Source organism: Plectropomus leopardus, chromosome 10 (genome assembly GCF_026936395.1).
Source record: "Plectropomus leopardus strain MGB_pleo_1.0 chromosome 10, ASM2693639v1, whole genome shotgun sequence".
Lineage (NCBI taxonomy): Eukaryota > Metazoa > Chordata > Actinopteri > Perciformes > Serranidae > Plectropomus > Plectropomus leopardus.
The window spans coordinates 29,653,617-29,679,593 of NC_142185.1; the positions used below are offsets into that span (position 1 = coordinate 29,653,617).

Genomic DNA, 25,977 nt, shown 5'->3' on the forward strand with positions numbered 1-25,977 from the left:
ATACTATACTATGACACTTTTCTGATTAGAAAAAAGACATACTGTACACAAATAAATAAAAAAGATTTATTTTTATCTTAATGTATTTTATTGGGATTTCATTTTTATTTCACTTAAATGTATTTTATTTATTCATTTTTTTAAGCATAGCGCAATCCAGGAAGATTTTTGCAATAACATTTAAAAGTGTTATCAGATTAATCTTAAATTAATAAAAATTAAATGGTTGCTAATTTTTTATTATCAGCCATTTTCTTGAATGACACCCTTTATATGAGCAATTAATGGCATTTATTAAAGAAGTTCTCCAGTTATTTAGGAGATACTATACTACTATATATACTATATATATATATATATATATATATATATATATATATATATATATATATATATATATATATATATATACATATAAAAGGTTCGTCGGTGGTCAATTGATGCAGCAAGAGATTGAGATATTCAGACCTTTAGGCCCTATTGGTAAATTCTAAAAACACTGGAACCTAAATTTCCCAAAAATGCACCTTTAACAATTTCATTTGATTCTCCCTTCAATTCCCACGTCCTCCAACAAACTACACACCCCATGTTTGTGACACAGGCCTCCTGTTAGGAATTCAAAGTCTCTGAACTCAAGCTGAGTTTGGAGAGCCCCCTCCAGAGCAACAAAAACACAATAAAGCTGTTGTGACAGTAGAGTGAACTGAATTTGATGTTTAAAGCTGGTAGAGTGCTCTTTTAAGTAGTGAATAAATCATTTCCTAATGCTTTATAAATATGTTAAAAGCCATAAAAGAAACATTTGAGCTAGACTATAGGTTCTGGAGAATCCTGCATTATGACATTCCTGCTTTAGATCACTTGGCTTTTGGAAAAGGGCTTCATTATGGAAAAATATCAATTAATTAACAACTTAGTTAATTAACAAATAGTCTTAGTTAATTCACAAATAGCCTGTAGATCTGATGGGATACTGTAATTTATTAATAGGCTACTTGCAGTTGCAGATTACTGACTGGGAAATCTCTAAAACCTTTTTAGTGACTTTACCAACAGAAACAACATAAAAATAAGACAAGACAGGACAGGAGAGGACAGGACAGGACAGGACAGGACAGGAGAGGACAGGACAGGACAGGACAGGACAGGACAGGAGAGGACAGGACAGGACAGGACAGGAGAGGACAGGACAGGAGAGGACAAGACAAGGAAAGGCAAGACAAGGCAAGGCAATGGCCAATGGGGAAATTTACATTGTTACAGCAAGGTGTGTAGCTACAAGATAAGCAAGCAAAAAGAATAATATAAAAGCAAATCGAACAATATAAATGGTAGAAAAACAAGGTGCAGTAGTAAAAATAAATTTAAAACAAGCAAAAAAAATTGTGCAATAGTAAAAAAAACAAGGCGCAAACTCAACAGTTTTACACTAATTACACCTACACATAGAAGATAAAAATAAACACTAATTCTCATGAAACTAAAATAACAATTTACTGACATAAAATGAGAAACTTGTGGTCTACTAAAATTTGTAATTGCATTATTACTCAATATAAACCAACAGCCATATCTTTACTAACAGGCCTGTTGTATCTAAACACAGCTACATGAGTCTTTATTCAAACATCATAATGAGACTCTCTCACTTGAAATCGACTGAAAATATATTATTTTAAGAGTTGGTGGCAGGTTTCCAGCTGATTGATAAACTTTACAATCCCCAGTTTAACCTGCTGTGTTCAATATAGTGAATGAGACCTGCAACCTGCTTTTATATTAAAGGCAATCAATATGAAGTCTCTTTTCAGGTTGTTTTTAAGTAACTTGACGAATTTCACTGACATATCAACATAGTAGTCAAGTCTCCATGACAACAAAACGTCACACATCCGGTTATGACTTTCACGGTAAAACCCTTATTGAAAATTATGCCTGTTTTTGTAACGTTTTTGATCCAAGCAACGTGTTATTGTGAAACATATAGTTGATACACGTTTGCTATTGAGATGGTGTGTGTTCAAACTAAGAAAACACATCTTTGTGACACACAATAGCCGAAGAAAACACTTGTAATAGGTTGTTTACAAAAAGTTTTGAAACAGGAAGAGAATTATTTCCGGTCTCATTTTTTTTAGACTTCAGAATAAAGGTCTAAAACTAATGAGGTAAGTGAATGTAGGTTATGCTGTATGAAAAACTGTTCTTTGAATTTAGGAAGGGGTCACATGTTTGGATCTATTGAATAATAAAGATATCTATTTAGGAGAGTCGAACAAATAAAATAATTCATTTGTAAATCATTATATGATATATAGGCCAGACCTAAAATAAGTGCAATTTGAATAGCCAATATTTTTACAAATTAAGTGAGACAACAATCAAAATAACGAAGATGGCAAAATTTTGGAGAAAGAACTATTACTGATATTTTAAAGTTATGATGTAAATGTTTATTCGAATCAAGGTTACTTTGGTAAGTAAATCCTTCCTCAAAATAAGACCACAATGTTAAAAAACAGACAGATTTGATTTAAATTTCAAACTTACATTTCTACTGATTATGCATACAACAACTATAAGCAAGTAAATAAAATAAAGTAAAATAAGATATAAAAAACTTGCAATATCAAAGTATAAACACTTTTATAAATAGTCTATTTCAGGAGGATATGTTGGACTTTATTGAAAGGATGGCAGCTTGAGATCACATCTCATTTTCAAGTTGGTCCACTAGACACAAAACAAAAACATACAAACAAAATTGCATGCGTTGCATCATAAATAATAAAATTGGCTTGTTAGCTTGTTTTGAGTAAAAGAAAACAAAAACGGTATATTTCTCTCAAATATATTGAAGTTGGAGAAGAATAACTGGAAATACTGAGGTATCTCAAGCTTGCATTTAGTACAGGACCTAGTATTAGTACAATAAATGTGGGCTACATGGTTACTTTACACTCCACCACTGATTCTAAATGTATAAGATGCAGAAGTATCTGCTGTTGTACCACCAGATTACTGCACCTTCATTCCCCAGGCTGTGAAAGTCCTCAACTCATCCTTCAACTCCAAAAGACATAGCAAGGTCTTTTGAAACAAAATGTTGATGAAGATTAATAAAACAAAAGATAGGAATGGGGTTGAGGCAATTGGAAATAAAATCGTGAAGTGTTTTGGCCCATGTATTCTTGATCATTTCTGTACATTTTAACTGCTTTAACAACATCTGTTTTCTCTTTCGCTTTTTTGTTTTTTATTTGCTTTTTTGTTGTTGTATTTTGCCTTTTCTACCTTTTATGATATACTATATTTGCTGCTATGACTATTTATTTTTTATGTAATAAGCTATTTGTTATAATAAAACTGAAAATGCCAGTAAAGATATTGTTAAAAAAATGTAGCAGGTTCGAGGGCAAACCTCAGTTTCATTCTTTTAAACTATGGTGTCAGTGCAATTTTGCCCCCTGGATCCCATTACACCAGCCCCAACAATGATTTTATTCTGAAAAGCATGTCAGTGACACACCGGATACTGTACTGTTGTCTGTGTGCAGCTCCAGAAACTCTGTCAAACAAGAAGCAATAGACCTTCCTCCTGTTTGTCGTCGCCAACCACCGGATGGTTTCCTCTTATTTTTGCGGAAGTGATGATATTTTCCAAGGAGCTACATTATGTAAATTGTATTGCACAATCGCGCACGTCTGCCCGAGTGTCATGTGGCATTAGCAGTGGATCACCATAATCATCTAGTATCATGTGCAGCCCGTTGGATATCAATTGTGTTGTAAATAAGTTGAGACATTTTATGTGACATCAGCCAAAATTGATGGGAAGCAACACCAGAAGTCTAAAAAATCTCACTTAATGAAAGCTATTTTAAGCACAATTCCTTGTTTATAGCGACCATTTAAGGCCTGTTTTTTTCTTTTGCACATATGGATAAAAACAAAAAACAAAAGTATAGCCATCTTAGAGCTGCAGGGTGTGTGAGTGCGTGCGCGCGCATGTCAATCCTTTGCAGCCTCTATTCAGATATCTACCTTCCCATCATTTCACAGAAAAGGCTGTCTCTATTTGGTCATGGAGTACTATAATGTTAGCGAGTACTTTCAGGGTTAATATTGAACTGCTTTTTTTAATTAAAAAAAATATTGTCTGTCTTCTCTCTCAGTCTTTAGGGGTTGTCTTTCACACAGTAGCCCACGCCCGTGCATAGGATGAAGTAAACGTTGATTATGTAATCATCTCTCGGCGCAGACACGGTCCTATTCCTAAATAAAATATCCACGAACGACTATCCTCCGAAAAAAACCAAAAAAAAACCCCACAGAGTGCCACATATGTAGTATTCTTTAACACATAATGCATGTACTGAATATTTTCCTTGCATTCCTGCCTCTCAGACGAGCAAGCATGCGCACGAGACGCTCAGCTTTTGCCTTATTTGGATATGGTAATGAGTGGCTCCGGACGACCAATGAGAGGCGAGCTTTTAGCGCACGTGACGCTGAAAGACCGCTTGGGAGGCGGGGTCAAACGCGGAGCTTAGGTTAAAACCAGTGGACAAGACACAGCGCATTCAGTGTAGGGAGAAGCAGGGACACACTATGAGGGGGAACTTTGTTACTATGAAACTTAGGAATATTTACAAAATATTGTAAAAATTATCAAAATCCCTCGTGAATCAATGACCTGCCCCTAGGGTTTGAGGTTTTTAGTTTAGTTTGCCCGGAAAGGGCTTCTACACTCACTATTCTTACACTTTTTTGAAAGAATGTGTGAGACAGACAGTTAGCCAGCTAGCTAGCTAGCTGAGAGGTGATACAGGCGGCAGGAGAACAAAAGATTTTTTTTGCGTTTTGGCCGGTTGTACTGACACCAAGTCCATGCAGAACGTGTCATTACCATCACAATGCCCGTTTTACTTTTTCTGATAGACACGTCCGCTTCAATGAACCAGCGCACCCATCTGGGCACTACCTATCTGGACATAGCAAAAGGCGCTGTTGAGACTTTTATGAAGGTACTGTAACCACGGGACACATTCATATTGGGAGATCCCGAGCAGTGGGGGATTGCGGTTCAAGATCATCATTGTGCTGTTGCAAGCTCGCCTGTCAAAGCCGATCTCTCGATAAATAATTCTCTACTATTTCCACAGCTCAGAGGGAGAGATCCGGCGAGCCGAGGGGACCGGTATATGTTGGTAAATTTTGAAGACGTTCCGTTCGGGATAAAGGTTTGTTTTTGTCCAAGCTTTACATTGCGCAGATTGACTGTCCCCCCTCCATCGCTCCACCACGTTGTGATCACTACATCAATTGTGTAGAGGAAATCTTCAGGAGGAGCTTTCATACCCCTTTTAAAACATGGCCGACATTTTGTTTCAATGTGAGCAGCAAGGAACTCTGGGTGTTATTTATACAGCGAGGTGATATCTGGGGGGAGAGGGAGGAGGAGGAGGAGGTGGAGGAGGAGGAGGTGGAGGGTGACAGACTAGCTTACTTTACTTGTTTAGACCAAATTGCCACTTTAGACGGTGCACGGTGTCGTTTATGATCCTTTGCCCTTGTCGTCAGACGGATCTCGGCTGCAGTGCTGTCAAATCATGTCAAAGAGGAAGCGACCTATTTATGTGTTTATCAGTTTAGAGTCATAACACAAAAGTTAACCATTGACTTCTGCAAAAGTGTTCACAACAGTGGTGTAGTTATTAGGAGTGGGCGATTCGAGCCTAAAATAATATCACCATTTTTTTTAAGGGTATCTGTGCAACAGCTGTATTCTTGATGTGACAAAATACTGACAAATATTTTAAAAGAAACAAGAAGTATAGTTTAATATGTCTGCATAAACAGTCTGCGTTCAGAAAAAACTAAAAAAGTATCTCTTTCTTTTAGTTTTTTAGTAGTTTTATTGAGAGTAGGGTCAATTTGCACTTTTTTTTGTTTAGAAAATATACACAAACATAAATTATTTGTAAATATGCAGATGCAGCATAAAGATATTACAGTGCAATATAGAGCATTTACATAACTAGTACAGACATAGCTCCTCTTCAGGATTTTTTAAAATAAAAGACAAAAAAAAAGGTGCCCAACCCTCTTAATGGCATAAATCATCAAATGCCATTACACTTTTTTTCCCTCCAAATATTGAAAAAAGGTTGCAAGATGGCATCACATAAGTTCAACTGCTAATTTGTATATAGATATATCTTATCCTCTCCAACTTGAGAGTATTGACAAGATTATCAAGATAAATTTTAATATTAGTGATGCTTCTACCCTAACGGATGTGTTAATTAGTTAATAACAAAAAAGTTAACCATTGACTTCTGCAAAAGTGTTCACAACAGTGGTGTAGTTATTAAGGGTGGGTGATGTGGACCTAAAATAATATCACAATATTTCAGGGTATCTTTGCAACAGTTATATTCTTGATATGACAAAATACTTAAAATATACTACTGATTTTAAAAACAAACAAGCTATATTTTAATATGTCTCCATAAACAGACTGCATTCAAATATTAAGTAAAAACTAAACAGAAAGTATCTTTTATTTTTTTTAGTTGGTATTTTAAGCATTTTTTGAGAGTGGGGTCAATTTTGCACATTTTTTTAAGAAAATATACACAAACACAGAAATTGTTGGTAAATATTCAAATGCAGCATGAAGATATTGCAGTGCAGTGTAGTGCATTTACATGACTAGTGCAGACAGCTCTTTTCCAGGATTTTTAAAATAAAAGACGATACAAAACGACACAAAAACAAGGCGCCCCACCCTGTTAATGACAAAATCATCAAATGCCATTACACTTTTTTTTCCCTCCAAAGAAGGAAAGGAAGATGGCATCAAATAAGTTCAACTGCTACTTTCTTATATATCTTATCCTGTCCAACGTTGGAATACTGACAAGATTATCAAGCTACATTTTATTAATAGAGATGCTTCTTCCCTAACGTGTTTATAACAAAAGTTAACCTTTGACTTCTGCGAAAGTGTTCACAACAGTGGTGTAGTTATTAGGAGTGGGCGGTGCGGACCTAAATTAATATCGCAATGTTTTAGTGTATCTTTGTAACAGCTATATTCTTGATGATATGAAAAAGTACTGAAATATTTATTGAAACAATAAAGTAAGTGTCATATTTTAAAATATCTGCAAAAACAGTTTGCCTTCAAATATTTAGTTAAAACTTAACTAAATTATTTTATTTTTTTTAGGTTGTATTTGAAGCATTTTATTGAGAGCATGGTCAGTTTGCACAAATTGTTAGCAAATATTTACATACATGCAGGTGCAGCATGAAGATAATAAGTGCAAGTACAAGTACAGACACAGCTATTTTTCAGGATTTTTTTAAATAAGACAATAGAAAAAAAGGGAAATAACACACAAAACACCCAACCTAGATGCCCTGCATTCAGTTAATGGAAAAATCATCAAATAGCATTACACTTTTTTTCCCTCCAAATATTGAATAAAAGGTTACCAGATGGCATCTAATAAGTTCAGCTGCTCATTTGTAAGTTATCATATCCTCTCCAGCTCATACTGACAAGAACATCAAGCAACATTTAACTTTAGAGATGTTTCTTCCCTTAAATATTTTTATCAGTTTAGAGTCATAACAAAAAAAGTTAACCATTGACTTCTGTAAAAGTGTTCACAACAGTGGTGTAGTTATTAGAGGTGGACGATATTGCAAAAAATATCCTGCAATATTGTGATAATACTTTGGGGCCATTACGATATATTTGATGATGTGACAAAATACTAAAAAAAATACAGTATTGATTTTAAGGACAAACAAAAAGAGTAATAGCGCATTAAATTTTCATAAACTGAACAGTTTTCCTTTAAATATCCAGTGAAAACTAAACAAAAATGTGCCTATTTCTTAACAACAGTAACTCAGAGTGAGCTTCAGATTCTGTTTAAAATATAACCAATACAACAGCATTTGAAAAAGCCACAAATTACATATCTAAACAGTTATACAAAACAACTACCCTCGAGTCTGTAACTAGTGTATACATATAAAATAAACCAACAGGCATTTTGCTTCTCTTTTGGAAAAATCCTTAATCACAGAGTTGATGATTCAGTTGTTTTCAGCCAAAAGGTTTTAAAAAGTCCTCAGCTTTTCATAAAACATTCATGGCTGTAGTGTTGTGCACTGATTCCACACTGCTGTAATTGCTCCTGTTTTTGGAAGTCAGCTCCTCCGCTGCTGAGCAATTTTGGTTTCAGCCATGCTTTTTGCAATGTGTAACTGTATGTCGTCATTATGTCAACAAGTTGAAAATTTGAGTTGAATTTTACTGATCATATTAAAGATGATGCCGGTATTATCGTGATTATGGCACACCCATAGCAGATATATAGCTTTGTGCTTGTTATTCACCATATTTTTCTTGTTTTGTTGTGTTTTTTTTTAAAGGCTGGATGGAAAGAGAGTCATGCCACCTTCATGACAGAGCTGAGGAACCTCCAAGCAGCCGGACTCACGTCTATCGGCCAGTCCTTGAGGACCGCTTTTGATTTACTCAATCTCAATAGATTAGTGACTGGGATAGACAACTATGGACAGGTACGTAGCACTTGAAGAGGCAGACAGGAAGTCAGGTTGATGACAAGGTGATACGTGCCCCCCCCCACAGACCCCCCTTCAGCCTCACACCCTTACTCCCCCTCCCCTCTCCCCAGTCTTACAAGCATCAAACACCTGCACACTGTGACCCCACACACTCTCAGTCATGTGCTCAGGACACAAACACAACAGCAACAAAGTAAAAACAGGAACTTGTTTTTTTAACCGTTTAACCGTTATTGATTACAACATTGATTTGGAGAGTTGCGCCACGGCAACTGTGCTCAATCATAGCTTTGTGCTTATATTTTAAGATGTACACAGGGTTCCTGTGGATCCTCAAAAAGTCTTCAAAGGCATCAAATTCATTAATATAAAATTAAGGCCTCAATTGGCATTAAAATGATTTAAACTCGCCTTTTAAAAGTCTTAAAAATGCTTAAAGCACGTATGCTTTTATGAATCTTTTTTTCTGATGTTGCGGGGTAAAATTTTAAAAAATCTATTTTTTGGTAAATAATTTAATAAATTCTTTTTCTTAAACTCGTCATGATGGGAACTGCAGTTTAATCTCGCACGCAAAATGAAAAACACAAAATTGCCCAAAAAATGGCCAGATATTTCCCGCTTAAAATGGAAAACCTAAAATATACTTATATGATTGTACAGTTTATTCATTGTCTTCAATGTGTTTACTCTAAAAAGTTTGTTTTTTTGTCAATGCGAGCGAATCTTACTTTTTCAATGGACCAAAGGCATTTTATGTTTTATGTCATACTAAACATTTGGGCAAAAATAAACTGTCCTCCTTCAGTTTTGGTTATTAATAAATTAGTCCTAAAATTCAATCCAAATGGCATTAAAAAAAAGGCTTAAAAATTTATTATACAATATTTAGGTGCAGTAAAGTTACTGAAGTGAGATGAACAGCCTGAAAACTGATAAAACTGACATTATTTGCAGGTAGAAAGTGTAATAAAGCACTATATATTACAATATATGTTATCGAAATACGGAGCATATCCCAAAACTTTTGAATCGCGAAAATTTTGATTTAAATCCGTGAGAATATCATATCATGGGGCCTCTCGTGATTCCCACGCCTAAGCTACGCCGAACTAAAACTACTGCACTCAACAGATCTGCTTTAAATGCTGCTTTTATAAGGATTAAAATGTTTAATATTGGTGAACCTGTTTTAGAGACGTGTCATCTCAACTTAAAGGGGAGCATCACCTAAATTAAGAATTGCAATATGTTATTTTTCTATTATCTTAGTAAAGTTCAGTCAATATTTGTGAACATGAGCCGCTCTCTCTCAAAGCCAGAAACCAGAAAAGTACATTTCATCCAGTGTGAAGTCTGGAGCTGCTCTGCAGACGGTGAATGGTAGTCTGATTTTGTGACAGATTTTTTTTTTTTTTTTTTATACACAAAAAAGCTTTTTGTTGTATTGTTCTCTGGTCTTAAATGTACTCATATAGACAAAATCACAACTTCTGGCTATAAAACCCCTGCAATACATGCATAAAATGAAACAGGGCTGAGCCAAAGTGGTCTCAATTAGTCCGTTTTTAGCCACCTAAAAAGATCTAACTCAGTCTGCCATATTTGGATATTTTCATCGCTTTACCCTGCTGTCAGACAGCTGCTTCTGACGGGGAATTGAAGCCGTTATCTCAAAACCGCCAGACTCCATCGGCAAAAACAGATTTTATTTTGCAGGACATGAGTTGCTGTTTGACCGCTGCCTCTGTCAGTTAGTGTTTAAGGTAAAGCAGTCTACGTATTCTAGTTACACTTAAATCTGATATTGTCTTTTTTTGTGAGATGGGTCTAAAATACATTTTTGCTGCAGCCCAGTCCACAGCAGTACGTTTCTCAGCTTCCATGCCGGTAGATTTGATTTATGATAAATGAGCAAAGCGCCACAGAACATAAAATAAACCGGCAGAAATGTCAGATAGGTCGAGCCACTCTGTTTAACTATTTATTTTTAAACGCTACAGTTACGGCTAAAAATGACAACAGAAATAACAGTGAACCAATTACTCTCAGTGTCACCTGAATCTTTCCCAAAATCAGCGTCTATGAAGCAGCTCCAGACTAAATAATAATCATAATAATAAAATATTTATAAAGCACTTTTAAAACATGGTTTTAAAAAAACCCAGAGTTGATGACATCACAAATTTTCATTTCAGCTTTGTAGTTTTTGGATTTTGGAGAACTGTTCATGTTTACCAATATTTTTGGACAGTCTTAGACCATATGGATAACAATTATTACAAAACATTGGAAAATGGGTGTACTTCCCTTTTAATGGTCAGGTAGGAGCTGCTTTTGAATTGTGTTATCATGAACGACGTTTCTTATATTAAGTCTCACCTTTGTTAATGTTAATGGGTTGGACAAAATATTTGGAACACCTCTCAGTAAGAAAACAGCTCCAGAAATGACCTTAAAGGCAAATCAGCCTCTCTGAAATGTTTTCAAAAACTGAACAATACAACCATCATAAAGACATGATTTATTGCTGGGCTGCTGTTTTAGACGGCATCATGTTTTGTCAACCTGAAGGAAATGGCAACCCAGGGTAGTTTCTGGCTAACAAAAATGCTTTTTTACATTTTACCGGAAAGCTAATTTTGTTCCTGAGACTGCAGTTTAATCAGTTTTAACCTGTGCAAACTGGGATGTTTTTTTTTATCCAAACACAGGGATTTATCTCACAAGAAAGTCTTTGAATTATTTAAAACTTTTACTCAAGATCCTGAACTTTGGGATATTCAAGAAAAGGCTTTACAAGAAGAAGAAATGCACTTTAAACTAGACATCATAGTTTTTTTTGTCCATTGTTTTGCGCAGCTCGGTTTTTATGTGTGAGTTTGAAACAAATCTCTGCTCCAGCTGAACAGCAGAGTTGGTCTGATTCACAGCTGGAAGCCTGCATTCACATAAAATTAATTGGGACTGAATATGGTAAACAAGTACTCCTTGAGCCCACAAAAGTCTGTAACTAATTCAATATTGCTGGCCCAGTGCCAAAAAGTGCCGCCTAATGACATCACCAGTTTAAGCCTGCGGTCAAACTTCCAGTTTTGGGACATAGCTGCTGAAAAGTAAAGCAGTGTGAGACACTGTGGGTGTGATGGATAGGAGTTGCGAGGTAATGTTTGCAGTTTGAGTGCTGCTCTAATGTCCGCCTAATGACTTTTCTGCAACAGATGACAAACTAGTGTAGCGTAACACGAAATGACCCGAGTGGATCGGTCCTGATTTGACAATTAGAAAGCAACAGGAGATGTATCTCATCACCCTGTGAGGTTTTCTTGTTTTTTGTCCGCTGTTTCGACATGCTTTCTGTCAGAGTAGTCATTATTAATGTAAGCGTAAAACCCACAGTCTGACTGCTAGCTGAGTCTGCAGGCTTGTTTTTGATATAGAACCTGCACGTCTGTATTCCAGTGTGGAGGTAAGTCTGCAGGAGCAATAGTGAACTCTTAACCAGCGTTTCCTGAAATGGAAGATCCCCTCCGTCCAGCTTAATGCACACATACAGCATGCATAATGTATGTCAGACACTCTCACAGTGTTTGAATGTCAAATGCCAACTGTGCTGTCAGGCTGGCAGATAGGGACACAGACGCATGCCTGTGAACACAAACAGCACAGCTGAGGTCAAGGTTACTGTGTCCCGGTCCCCTGACCTCTAATGACAGGTCGATTTAACAGTATTTATGATTTAATGACCCGTCTGATGTGCCTCTTCACAACTGGAGGTCAGAACGGATGGCATGCTCACCCCGCCGACATCAGAGCTGATGTTGTAAAGACCAGTAACTATTATATTTATTTGGCTGATTCTGTCCTTTCAAAAGGAGTGGTATAATTGTTGTAAAGGGCTGCAACTAAAATGATTGTATTACTGATTATTATGTCTTTATTAAAAAAACGTTACTGTTTTAGTTTTAATGATATGCAAAAATAATAGAAAATGCCCATCTGAGCTTTCCATAGCTGGAGCTGCAGGGATTTAATAATAATAATAATAATAATAATAATACATTTTATTTCTAGAGCACTTTTCACAATACTCAAAGACACTTTAATTAAAAAACTCTGATTCCAGATATCTATTTCTCCTTGATGACATTAAATTAAACATCTTTGGATTTTGGATAAAACAAGACATTAGAGGATCTGAGTGTGTGCAGATTTTACCATGGCTGACTGTGCAGACTCTCTTGTCTTTATGGGGGGCTCGCATGTGCCTCAAAAAGGGCACTGACTGAGAGTCGTGTTGCAAAGACACATTCGTCAGAATCAGGATAAGATTTATTGCCAAGTAGGTTTTCACTTACAAGTACATATACATAAAATAAATACATTCTAATAAGAGGAAAGAGATAAGAATAGTAATACAAATAAGGCAAAGTACTGCAAAAATACACAAAATATGGCAGAGATACTCTAAAAAGTACAGTAACATGACAAATATGTACAGTGTAGCTGTGTGGTGGCCTACTTTTTATGTCAGCACATCTGATATATCATAATATAAATAAACAACCACATCAGTCCTCGACACCTGTAATCAAAACCAAACATCACAGTATGATACACTAAGACTAACTAAATTAGGGTGCAGTATACTCTGCAGAGTGATGTGCTATATTCTAAAGCTTATGATTGACACATGAAAGGGTCAAATAGCAAAAAATGAACACAAATGTATGAGCTTTAAATCTTTAATCTTCCTTGTTATGTTTTTTTTTGTATACTAAATACAAAACAGAGATGAATCATGGCGACTCAGCCTGAAATATGATTGGGAATAAGAACGTTTTTTTTTTTCTTCCTGATCTTTCGGTCAAAGTGAGTGAAGTTTGTGATATTGTGCTGCCAAGCTTTAATGGTGATGGCAATAACTGCATGCATGCTGATTTTGTAATGCATTGCAAAAAAGCAGTTAAGAAAACAGCTTTATTTGTATAGCACATTTAATACAATGGGAGAATTAAAAGTGCTTTCCACAGCTATAAAATGTAAAAAACAAAAAATATAAAAAAGAAACAGATTTACAATAAAATAGATAAGAGATAAAATAGAAAAGGTAAAACTAATTACTAAATGATTTAAAAAAATAAGAATAAAAATCATAAAAAATAAAAGTGAAGACAAAAGGTGCAAAGATAAAAAGATCATTTAAAATGATTTAAAATCAAGTTTAAAATAAGTTTGCAGTCATTAAATAATAAAAAATAATCAAAAAATAATCAACAATGAAAATAATTGTGAGTTGCAGCCCAATGTGACTTCTTTTGTCGTGTCCAACAGTCCAAAGACTTTAACTTTACAATCATAGAAAACTAAAAAAAAGTAATTATACTGATTAACTGACTAATTGTTTTAATACTTGTGCATCAGATCTCTTGTAAGCTCTGTCTTTTTTTTGTCTTTTATTTTGTTATTCATTTTGCGTCCTTTTATATGAGACAGTTTGTTAGAAACAAAGTAGAACACGTGTGTGTCTGCAGAAATTTAATTTGTTTCTGAGCAGATGATGCGGTTAACCATCTGAGAGCAAGCGTCACATTTACACTAATGTTAGCACTGGAGGAAACCCTGAATATACTTGTCTTTTATTAGTACCCACGGGCGTAAAGCAGGAGTGCTGATGTTCTTTGGAAACCTCATTTCCTCTGAATTTGGATAAACTTATCTAAAAGTCTTTTATTTCATGTTTACGAGCAAAAAAGCTGTGCAGCTGAACCTTCTTGGTTGCAGCTCTTTTGTTTGAGCAAACTGTGAAAGGTTTTCATCGGCGCTCTGATGACTATGCACACTTTTTTGTCTTAATGTTTATTTCTGTCTCAATTTACTTCAACGGCTGTAAATCAAAGCCAAACCAAAGTGATGCCGTCGTTTGTGCTCGGTTGACTTTGTATTTGAAGTCCGGTGTATAATAACTTAATATTGTCTGCTTTTCTTTCCAATTTAGTGCATGAGAAGAGGTCAACTTTGATTTTTCATGTTAAGTGCTCATGGTCTGAGACGTTCAGAGAGAGCTAGAGACAGGGGGGACAAAGGGGGAGTGAGGCGGTGGGGGAGTTAATATTGCCCTGGAGTGCTTCTCTCTACTGTAACAAAGAGCCCTCCAGGTTGCCAGGCATCTGAGATGACTCTCCCCAGGGAGATGAAGAGGAGCGTGGAGGCAGGCAGGGAGGGAGCCAGCCGGCGAGTAATCCTGACACTGATCACTGTTTCATTAAGAGAGCAATGAAAGAGCAGAAAGACAGAGAGGACGGGAACGCAGGGGAGCGAGGGAGTGAAGTGACCGGTGATGTTTAGGCGGAAGTTGACATGTCAGTGCGGCTGATAAACAGTGATTTAATAGATCTCCATCAGTCTCGTGTCGGCAGACCAGCTGATCCGGCTGTTTCAGACAGACTGTAGCTGACTGCATAGATGATCTATGAAGTCAGCCACAGATGATGATGTTCCAAAAAGTGATTATTTTCATCATTGATGTAAGTCTTACTTCTTTTCTAGTTTAGTTATTTTTATTTTTTTTTAAATCACAGTATGCTAAAACTCAAGGATGGCTTATTTTGTCACAAAATATTTCGTTTTCTAGTTAATTTAATCAGTCAGACTTTATTTGTATAGCACTTTTCATAAAAGCAAAACTGTGACACAAAGTGCTTTATACAGTTAAAAAAACAGAAGTCCCTCCCCCTATTACACACACACACACACACACACACACACACACACACACACTCAAAAGCTTTGTAATTAATTAAAAAACTAATAAAAGAGTACTCATTAATACAAGCAACTGGTGAAAATGCTACCATAAGTGAGGAAACAACAGAGGCAGGATAAAACTCAGATAAAAAAGGTAATCAATCAAATATAAATAAGAAGTAAATAAATACATGAATAAATAAATAAAATACTCTAAATTATAGATAAAAGGTAAATGAAAGGATAACAGCACAAATGACCATAGATAAAAATGTAAAAAAAAAACCCCAACAATATACCATCTAGTAAAACAACAAAACAGACTAAAATGTATAAATAAATAGTCAATAAAAAGTCAAAATCAATCAAATCAAAATAAATTATCACGTGAGACTAAGACAAAAATCAAAACTCCACATTTGAGTATAAATAAAAATAGCAGGTGATTATTATTATTTTTTGCTTATTGTTTCAATAGATCGGTAAATTGATCGACTTCAGTCAAATATCAACCCTATAGCTGTCTATAATCTATAACCCGTCTGCCATGTGTCGAAATAGGCGAGCCATGCACTGAAGCAACTTTCTCATTTTACAGCTAAACACACAGTAAACTTTATGTTTCTTGCAATAACAGAATCTTAATTCATATTTAATGAGCACGGCGTGCTTTGACAGTTGAGCCGCAGTAAATGACATGATTACAGACTCTTTGATTCCCATCTCGTGTTGTTTTTGTTCATGTGCTGTAATAACATTACAGAGTGCCCCAGGAATGAGTCCTAAAACCTAAAAATCAGTTTTTCAGCATTCCCAGTTCCCTCGTCTCTAAGTCAATGGTTTTTTTTTTGGTTAGAAGCCTGTAATAAGGTCTGTGGTTAGCACAAGCTTAAAGGCAATCACGTTTTTTTTCTACCACACAAAATATATGTCAGTAAATGCCTTCAACATGAGTTTTGAAGCTTTTGTTTTTCTTCTTCTTTGGCTGTTAAATGAGCTAAATGAGAACATCGTCACGCTGAGCCGTGTGAACGGAGGGGGCGTGAAGTCGTGTGACCGTGGTTTAGTTCATGTATAGCCTAAAGTTAACTTTTTCCTTCTGGTGATAGTATTTAAGTATTTAAGCTTCAGAAATCCTGAAAGTGGTGTTCATTTGTGATGATTATCTTGTTGAGCAAAATGTGTCAGTACACTGCAAAAACAGAAGTCTTAGTCAGATGAAATATCTTAAATTAAGGCAATATATGCTTGTTTTTTGTGTGTGTGTGTGGGGGGGGGTTGTGACTTGTTTTAAGCTGTTTTGTACTTTTACCGCATTTTTGTGTACAGTAGCAGGGCCAGTTTTAGAATACAATTCCTAAACATATAGCGTTACTCTAAGACAATGCCACTAGCATTTGCTAAATTTTTTCTTCATATTGTGAAAATAACTCTTCCATCTTGTATCTAGATGAATGTGCGTGTCAAGAGAAATCGACCTGTTCTGTTGGCAGATAATTTAGCTAATTTTGAGTAAGATTTTCCTATTTTATTGCTTTTTTCCTAGTTTTTACTGTGGACGTAAACACAAAACTTATTTTGAGCAATAATCCAAAATCCAATGGAAAAACGCCACTGGCTTTTTGACGCCACTAACGTCCGTGTCAGCCTACAGATAAACATCAACCTGGAGCACTCTATAAGTATGCAAGTAGGCAGAGGAACCTGAATATTTTCCACAGATCATCTGGTTCAGGTACATCTGTGTGGATACAGTGACACTCTCAGCAAGTATGACCAGAAAAAGTTACCAACTGTAGCTTTAACCTTACATTTGATAACAGCCTGACCTGTCAGACTGTCGTGGTGGAGATTACAGGAACAGAGCTGCTGCTGTCCTGTATCATCAGTGATGTCATGTCCCGAAATCTAATTTTAAAAGCTGCATTTTATCTTTTTTTAGCCCCCTTATGACCAACACCTAATTGCATAGCAACAGTAAAAGCTCAGATGTGACACGGATGAAATCATCACTCGTCTGGCAACTTAGCCTCATCGCCGACTCATTCGCGCGCTAAGAAAAAGCTCAGTTATCATTTTTGGGCCCGGAGAAACAAAATTGCCAGGTTGTCATGGATACCTCGAGCACAGTGTATCTTGGTAGTATCCTGCGCTGTTTACTTTGGGCTGTTTGTGTAACCGGACAGATCCATCATTCAGCAGGAGCCACAGCCTACAGGTAGAGTCCAAACTGAGCGGCTCCACATCCATTAATAATCACAGCGCTGTCAGGACAGGATGGCCTTTGTGAAGCCGCTGTGTGACTCCGCAGTGAGGTCCGGTGTGCTGACGGTTTTTCGCTGACAGGACCGCGCTGAGGTTTTTACGCCGTTAACTCATCAAGTTATTCTGCGGCCTCTGTGGAGATCCCACAGGGCTGATGCATAGTGATAAATGCAGTGCTGCTCCAGTTTCGTTTTATCTGTGTGTATGTGTGTGTGTGTGTGTGTGTGTGTGTGTGTGTGTGTGTGTGTGTGTGTGTGGGTGTGTGTGTGTGTTTGTTTGTGTGTGTGTGTGTGTGTGTGTGTGTGTGTGTGTGTGTGTGTGGAGTGCTGGTGTCATGAAATATTGTGGGGTCTAGCAGAAAAGAGATCCTCAGGTAATGTGCTCTGCTGTGGTGGAGGATAGAGTGAACATATACTGCAGATACACTCGTCTCAGATGTATAGATGTAGTCACTCTGTGCTAATCACTCTTACTGTCTCCCTTTATTATTCCCCTGAGTTAATGTTCTCCAGCTCATAACAGATCCCCTGTAAGTCATTTTTATAATGTTATCTGTGCTCGTTTGCGCTATAAATACACATCTGCTAAATTCTAATATGAATTTCGCTTCTATAAATGTGTTGCTTCTTTCTGCCCTTTTTGTTTTAATTAGTTGCAATTGTCCTTTTTTTTTCTCTCTCTGCAGGGAAGGAACCCCTTTTTCCTCGAGCCGGCCATCATAATCGCCATCACAGACGGCAACAAGTTGACCAGCGGCGGCGGAGTCCAAGACGAGGTCAGCCAACATCAGGAGTGCTTCCTGCTCGGTTGGATCGCAACTCAGGAGCCCGACTGATCACACGACAATGTTTCACTCTAACACAAGCATCCGTTACTTCATCAAACTTCACATATTCTCTGTTGCTAAGGAGGCTTAAGCTCAATTCAAAGAACTGCTTTTACAAAGTATTTTTAAAAGTTAAGGTTAAAATTTCCAGTAACTACAAAGAGGAAAGCCACTCAGCATCATATCATACCTGTTTTTACGGGGTAACTTTTTTTTTTCTGGCCCCTCTTTTCCGATGTTTTTGTGTCTAAATTACTCATGAGAAGCACAATTTTTAAAATTGGTGCAGTATTGAGTGAGGCCGCTGCAGCTGGCAGCGGTGCACTGTCAGTTTGAAGTGCTTGTTTTTTACGCTGCCAAGCTCAGATAGTTATTAAGTTATTGACAACATTATGGAAAGGATCTCTACAGAGAAAGACCTTTTGTTACAGAGTAAGATCCTTTTTGTTCAACCACAAACATCCTCAAAATTGCTATCACCAAACAAACCAGACTCCATTTAAAGAAACAGTAATTTAAGCATGTTTAGAGTCACATTTTCACATCCAACTGCGTGAATTAAGGGTTTATTCAACCAAACCAGAGTTGGTGATTGTTGGAACAGTGGAAAGACGGACCAAGACAAATTTGTTTTATGATGATAAAATTACTGTTTTATGACATGGGGTCTGGTGGCTTTCGGGATGACAATTTCAGGGCTGTTTCTGGTTTAAATAAAAATCTTACTCTTAAGCAAAAAGTCTATCTGTGTACAGATCATTTCTATAACGTTATCAGACACTTAGATCTGAGCCTGTCGGTGTCAAAAACAAGTACGTTCACTGGACGTATATTGACGGTGCACATATAGAGAGAGTTGTTACGTTGCAGCCTGTTTTTGCGCAATACTGGACCAATTTCAAAACCTGTGTTTCCCTTTAGTCACGTAGACACAAAAACATGGGAAACAAAATACTGAAGCTGCCCCTTAAATCTCATTAGAAATAAGATTTTCATTATCGATTTATCTGTTTGATTTGATTTACAATAACCATTGATCTGATTATTTTCTGGATAAATCACTTGATCTGTAAAGTGACAGAAAATTTGACCTCACAACTTCCGAAAGCTCAACGTGATGCATTTGAGCTGCCTGGTTTGAGCTGACGTTTTTCAATTTACTATCATAAAAGACTTAGAAAAACAGCAAATATTCATGTTTAAGAGGGTCTGTGAAATTTTAGAAAATAGTGTAAAAAGATGTTTGTTTTTAAGTGATTATTTTTCGTGAGCAACAGTCCAAAAACCCAAAGATAATCTGTTTACCAAAAAGATAAAAACAGAAAATCAGGAATTCTTCACATTTTTAAATTCAGTTTTGCTGAAAAATGATGGACAATTAAAGGATTTAAAAGTTGGTAGATTTTGATTATTAAAGTAGTCTGTAGATTAATAATTATTGTTTTAGCTCTAACTACAAACGTCAGCGGTGTGAGCATGTTGCCCTGAAGAGCCGTGAACCTCCACTCAGTGACTCAGTAACTCCTTCTGCCCTCATTTATTAATTAAACTCTGCCTCTGTAAATTATGGTGTCTGTCATCCAGGTTGAATATTTGTGCTGCTCCTCTCTGTGAGACAGAGTGGGCTCTAATAAGCCATGTAGTCCGTTCTGTAGCTTGAGAACTCGTGGAGGTCAAACACATGCAATTAAATCGTTGATTCTGCAGCCGCCGTCTAATTTATGGCCTCTGTGATAATTCCAGGCTTGTGCTTGTTCAGACTGGGCACAGACTGACGTTCGGTGGGGAAGTTTTGACTTTAATTGCAGCTCTCCTGGCAGTTATTTAAAAGTCTGGGCTGCTGAAGAAACATCTGAAAAGAAAGTTTCTGAGAAAATCCGTGTTAGAAGAGAAGAGGTGGAGAAAAGCCTTTTTTACTGTGAAGTGATGATACTTTACCATGACATTATTATTATTCTTATTAGCCGTTATTAATAGTTGATTTTTAATTATCAACCTTAGATCTGCTTTTGTATTCTTGATGACAATCCAGACGAGTGTTGGGCGATATGAATTAAATCTAATGTGACACTATATATAATGTCATATTGTAATAGCAATTTGTTCGGGATATAATACATTTTCTGCAAGTACAATTTAAAAATGGTTTATAGAGAAGCAACCAAATGAGAATATCTGTTTTTGGATAATGTAGTGAATTAAATACCTGATAGATTAAGACACCTCATCAGTATTTCCATTAAATTCCCCTTCATTGATTTTCAATTTCAGTTTAAAACAACCATTAAAGTGAGAGCTAAAAGCAAAATCTTTACCAAATCTTCTCTCTGTGTATGTATATGTCATCATATTGTCCAATTGTCCACATTTAATTTTGTCATCAATGCTCACTCCTCCGTCTCTCTTTCTCCCCCACCGTCCAGCTCCATCTGCCTCTGACCACCCCGCTGCCTGGCAGCGAGCTGACCAAGGAGCCCTTCCGCTGGGACCAGCGTCTGTTCGCTCTGGTGCTGCGAATCCCCGGCAACGCCTCGGTGGAGCCCGAGCCCCTCGGTGGCGTCCCGCCTGACGATTCTCCAATCACGCCTATGTGTGAGGTCACTGGAGGTAGGTGGGCGGAGTGTGTGGTAGTGTTTGATTAATGTATAATCTATGTTTAAAGGGGAAATCTGTGCATTTGACACATAAAAGTCAGTGAACTCCTCATGGGGAGTACTACATTAGTATGATGTCTGCAGCTCAGGAGCAAGCAGCAACCACTGAGCCCGAAAAATGAAGCCAAAACAGTGATGCCAAAAACTGCTGTTCTTCAATTGACCATTTGAGGCTGTTTCCAAAACAGAGTGAATCCCCATAGACCTTTTAAAGTGTTAAAATGCCCAACTTTACAGCAAAAATACACGTTTATAGAGACAAAAAAAAAAACAGTTTTGGTCGCGATAGCTGATTTCAATATTGATGACAGCTGTACAGGGGTTTCAGTTTTTATTTTATTTTTTAAAAACTCACCCGTTTACGTTTCAGTAAGGCCCAAAATTGTGTGACAGGCTGTCTGCGAGGCGTCGCTGAAGTCTGAGAGTCAGATCCTCCCTCGCTATGATCACTTCTGGCTCCACAATTCAAGATTGCGATGGCTGAAATGCAAAACTCGAGGCAAAACTCTATTATATTAAAAAAAAACCTGCTCAGAGAATAGAATTTGAAATGTTTAGGGTGTGTGACAGAAAGGAAAGGTTTAATGGAAGATGCTATTGGGTTGCATTATGGGAATTGTAGGATGTAGGGCTGCACAGTTAATCAGAATATTATCAGAATCACAATATGGCCTAGTGCAATATCCACATCGCAGGAGCTGCAGTTTTTTTTAATGAAGAAAATGTATATAGTTATAGGATATCTCAACTTGAATTAGACCTTAGACTTAAAATATCTTCAAATATCTTCAAATATCTCAACCTTTGCTGCACTGATTGTAACCCCTCTTTCTTTAGTCTCATATGTCACCAGACTTAATGAAACAGCATATCACTTTTCAAAAATGAAGTGAAACCATTAAGTAATTATCCAGGGTATTTTTCGAGTTTATTACGTAGTGTTGCCAAACATAGAGGAATATTTTCAAATTGTCCTGCAGGGTTGGTGATGATAATAAAGGGTTTTTTTTTGTCATTGCATACTAATTATGAGCTGCATAGGCTTATAACAGGGTGTCTAAAATTCCTTTAACAGTCTTGAATAAATTTTTTATATTTATTAGGCCTTAAAGGTTATGAAATAGTCTTTAAATTTGTGAGGTCTTAATAACCACAAACATTTTTATTTTAATTTATCAATTTTTAAATGTCTTTTTGTCACCATGAGTCAATCACGTCTGTGTGACAGTTCACATTTCTGATGTCTAATCTTAAAACCTACCGCTGAACCCAGTACTGTTGTTTTACTTTTTTTTATTTGCCAGTGCTTGAATTAGAAAAAGATAATTTATCCAAAAATCAGTTTTAAATTAAGAAAAAATCTTGAAAAAGCCTTAAATTAAGCGTCTCATAGACACCATGTAACAAGAGACAACAAACTGATATAAACCAGATCCATTATACAGTTTAACATGATACCTCAGACACTCCAAAAATTCCCAAAAACTGTTTGTGTAATTTACATAATTAGAGTGTTTTCTGCAGCATTCATAAATTATTGATAAAGTTTATATTATTGTAACCTGCGATGGAAATAAAAGCAAAGACTCTCTTCTTTACCTTCTTTTTTAAGAATAACAGACAGCTGGCTAACATAAAAAACGTTAAACTAATTTTCTTTGATCATCTGCACACCAGAAAATTTAAGCTACTTGTTATTGTTCATGCAGTTATTTGTAATTGGATGCCATTATAACCTTATTTTGGAAAACATCATAGACATATTCCTCTTGGGAGTGACATTTCTGCAGAAGAGCCCGTTGGAACATGCTGGGACAAGCTGAAAGTATTTATAACACCAGATCAAAATAGCTATTTGTCAAATGCATTCTGCAGAACGACGATGAATCATCTCTATCAATACAAAAAAAAGGACAATAATGGGTCTGTTTTCTTTTCTTTTTTTATTTTTGAGGGAAAAGACTTGGTGAGAAAGCGTGCCTTTGGCAGCTGTTTTTCACTACAGTGGTGGGACAGCCCCGAGCTCTGTCTCAGCACCGTCTTGCTCAACATTCGGAGTTACTTGTGTTTACAGGTTTGCCGGTGGGAGTACAAACACAGTATGCGCTTGTTTTAAGCGCAGAGCAGGCCTGCTGGAGCGGTTGTGGATGGGTTCAGAGCTTTGCTCAAGTGTACTTCAGGATATTGTTGATTAAAGGCGCACTTCGGCCCTCAAATGACATTTTGTAGATCAATCACTCACACCGTGTTACGTTGAATTAATGAAGAAAACATTGTTTTTCTTGCGTGCCTCCACAGGTCATAGGGGGGCCGTATTTAACAACGGCAAAAATATATCAAATATCAGTTTGCAAACTCTCACACAACTCGTGCAGTATAATTCAAGTCTCATTTATCCAGTTGTATGGTCAGTTCTTTGCAAACACAAAGTTCTTTTCAACAGGTACCCAAAAAATGTGATACTTATGTAGATAAGTATCACATTTTTCGGGTCCCTGTTGACCTCCACAAAACCAGATTCCAACGACAAAAACAGTATTTTTACCTCAGTGGACAGGGGAGCTGCTGGCCTACTGCTGCCTCTCTTTGTGTTATTGTATGACTTTGCTGTTTTAATTTAATTACTAATAACTTTTTTTGTCTGGCTTTGAAGAGAGAAGGGGTGTCCCGATTTATTTAATTTATATGTCTAATCTGATTGGTCAAGTCTTGCCTAGTGTCAACTGATTTTTTTTTCATGGCTGAAACAGATTATGAGTAGTCAATGAGACCAATATTTTGAACTGATGTGGATTTACATTAAAATATTTTGGAATATAACAAACGCCAAAACAAAACTTTGTTTAAATGCCTTTAGCAAATGTTTAATCAAAGCTGAAACTTTGAACATCATATACAGAAAGTTCCTAGCAACTTTTTTTTAAAATAAATTCTAATGAAAATTTAAATAAAAAAAAAATAAATAAATAGAAATAGCTCCCTGGGGTTTTACACAGTAAAAGTTCCTCCCATGTTGACACTTTCTTTGCACTTTTTAATGAACTCATTTTATCTGTGATCATTAAAATAAAATGCTGATGCAAATTATCAGCAAAATGCCAAATATCGGCCCCAATAATGAGCTAGGCCTGTAATCTGTCGACCCTGAGTACAAATGATTACTTGAAGTATTCCTTTAAGGCTAGAAAGTTCAGTTTATTTCCATCTGGTTCAAGATTGGATCTTTGTCAAACTCGCGGCCCATCGAGATACTTCCGGGCCGGCGACTTTGATCGGCTGCCTACCTACCAGTTTTTACAGAAGTAGACTTTTAGCCCTGCTGTCTCCAGTCCTCATGCTGCCTGTCTGTGGAAGCAGAACACACCAGAATGATGCTGATGGCAGGTTATGATTAACACACACACAGAGCGAGAGAGACGAGCACACCAAAGCTCTGTGTGGCGGTCGCTGGTGCTGAATGCAGAACATGACACAGCTCCATTGTCAGTGACGGTCTACAGTACATGCTGCCTGTCCATTACTGCTGATGGCAGAGCTGAAACAAAGCCACGGCCTATTGAAACGTGGGAGTGAATGGGTGCATAACAAGGTCATTAGAGGTGAAGTTGGAGGGAGTGAATGGCCAGAAGGCTAAATTAGACTCATCAGTCGTAGCTTCGTAAGACAGCGTGTCTGATTCACGGCCTTTACTCATGTGACCTTCACTGCCCTGTGACTGACGCTGTGACAAACAAGCAGATTCTGAGTTTTAAGAGCTACGTTTCATGCAAATGTGCCTCTTTGCATGCCGGTGACATCGAGTGAGTGCAGAGGACTGATGCAGCCCTGTGAAGATAAGCGCAGGGTTAAGTGGAGAGCACTTGATATTGCGCTGTATCTATAGTCAGTCGAAGCAGTGTTATGAATTAAACTAGCTATACTATAAACTCAAATATCATGTGCTTTTAACCAGGATTGTTTTGTCGCTGTTTTTATAGGTGGCTGATGAATCTAGAATAGAATAGAATATAGAAAAGAAATACTTCCTGTGAGGGAAATTGTTTTGATACAGAAGCAAATAAGAGAGCAGCAACTGAGTAAAATATTTGTTAAAAGGACAAAATAATCCAAATATATATTCAAAGTAAGGCACTTAACATAAAATAAAATAAAATAAATTAACAATTATAATAATAAAGATATGTACAGTATGGTATGTACAGAGAACAAACAAACAAGAAAGCCAAAAGGATTAAAAAGAGCAATAAAAAAGAAAAAATGTGCAAAAAGTGAAGTTGGATGTGCAAACATAGTCATGTGCAGAATTGAGAGCAGATGTGCAACTATCTTGCAACTAGCATCTATGTTTGTCTTCTGAATCTTTTTCTAACTTGTTTTAAGTTGGTGAAATACCTGAATTTGTTAAAACATGAAATCTTTTATGTTCTCTCAAAAGAAAAGCAACACTGAAAACACTAAATGATAGAGGAGGAATTTTTTAACTGATCTTCCTAAGAAAGTCCTGATTTGATTTGTTTTTGTTTTCTTTTTCAAGGATAAATGCAAAAGTGCTTTTTAGTATGTATCCTTGAAACTTAAATTTCTATTTATGTCATAAGTGAACACCCATCACATACTTTTTAATGCAAAATTAACCTTTTTGTCTACAAAGTCTCTTTAATAACTTTATTTCCACATTATAGACATTTTTACACATAATAACAATAATAATAATAATAACTTAATTTGTGTAACAGTTATCTAAACAAAGTTTTAAAGTGTTTCACAGAGTGCATAAGAACAAAGAAATATAAAGTTACATTAAATAAAACAATGTTAAGAGCTAACATAATTGTGTGCACTGAGGCAAAACGGAGCAAAAGGAAATAA

General features: G+C 36.5%; 1 protein-coding gene across 1 annotated transcript in view; it reads left to right on the forward strand.

Moving 5' to 3' along the window:
* Positions 1-4,577: 4,577 nt before the first annotated feature.
* The window catches only part of ints6 (integrator complex subunit 6), a 38,221-nt gene continuing 16,821 nt past the window's right edge, over positions 4,578-25,977 (forward strand). The window contains exons 1-5 of the mRNA XM_042494566.2: positions 4,578-5,030; positions 5,169-5,246; positions 8,461-8,610; positions 18,314-18,403; positions 20,878-21,061. Of these exons, the coding sequence (XP_042350500.2) occupies positions 4,920-5,030; positions 5,169-5,246; positions 8,461-8,610; positions 18,314-18,403; positions 20,878-21,061 (613 nt within the window). The 5' untranslated portion in view covers positions 4,578-4,919. The remainder of the gene's footprint in view (positions 5,031-5,168; positions 5,247-8,460; positions 8,611-18,313; positions 18,404-20,877; positions 21,062-25,977) is intronic.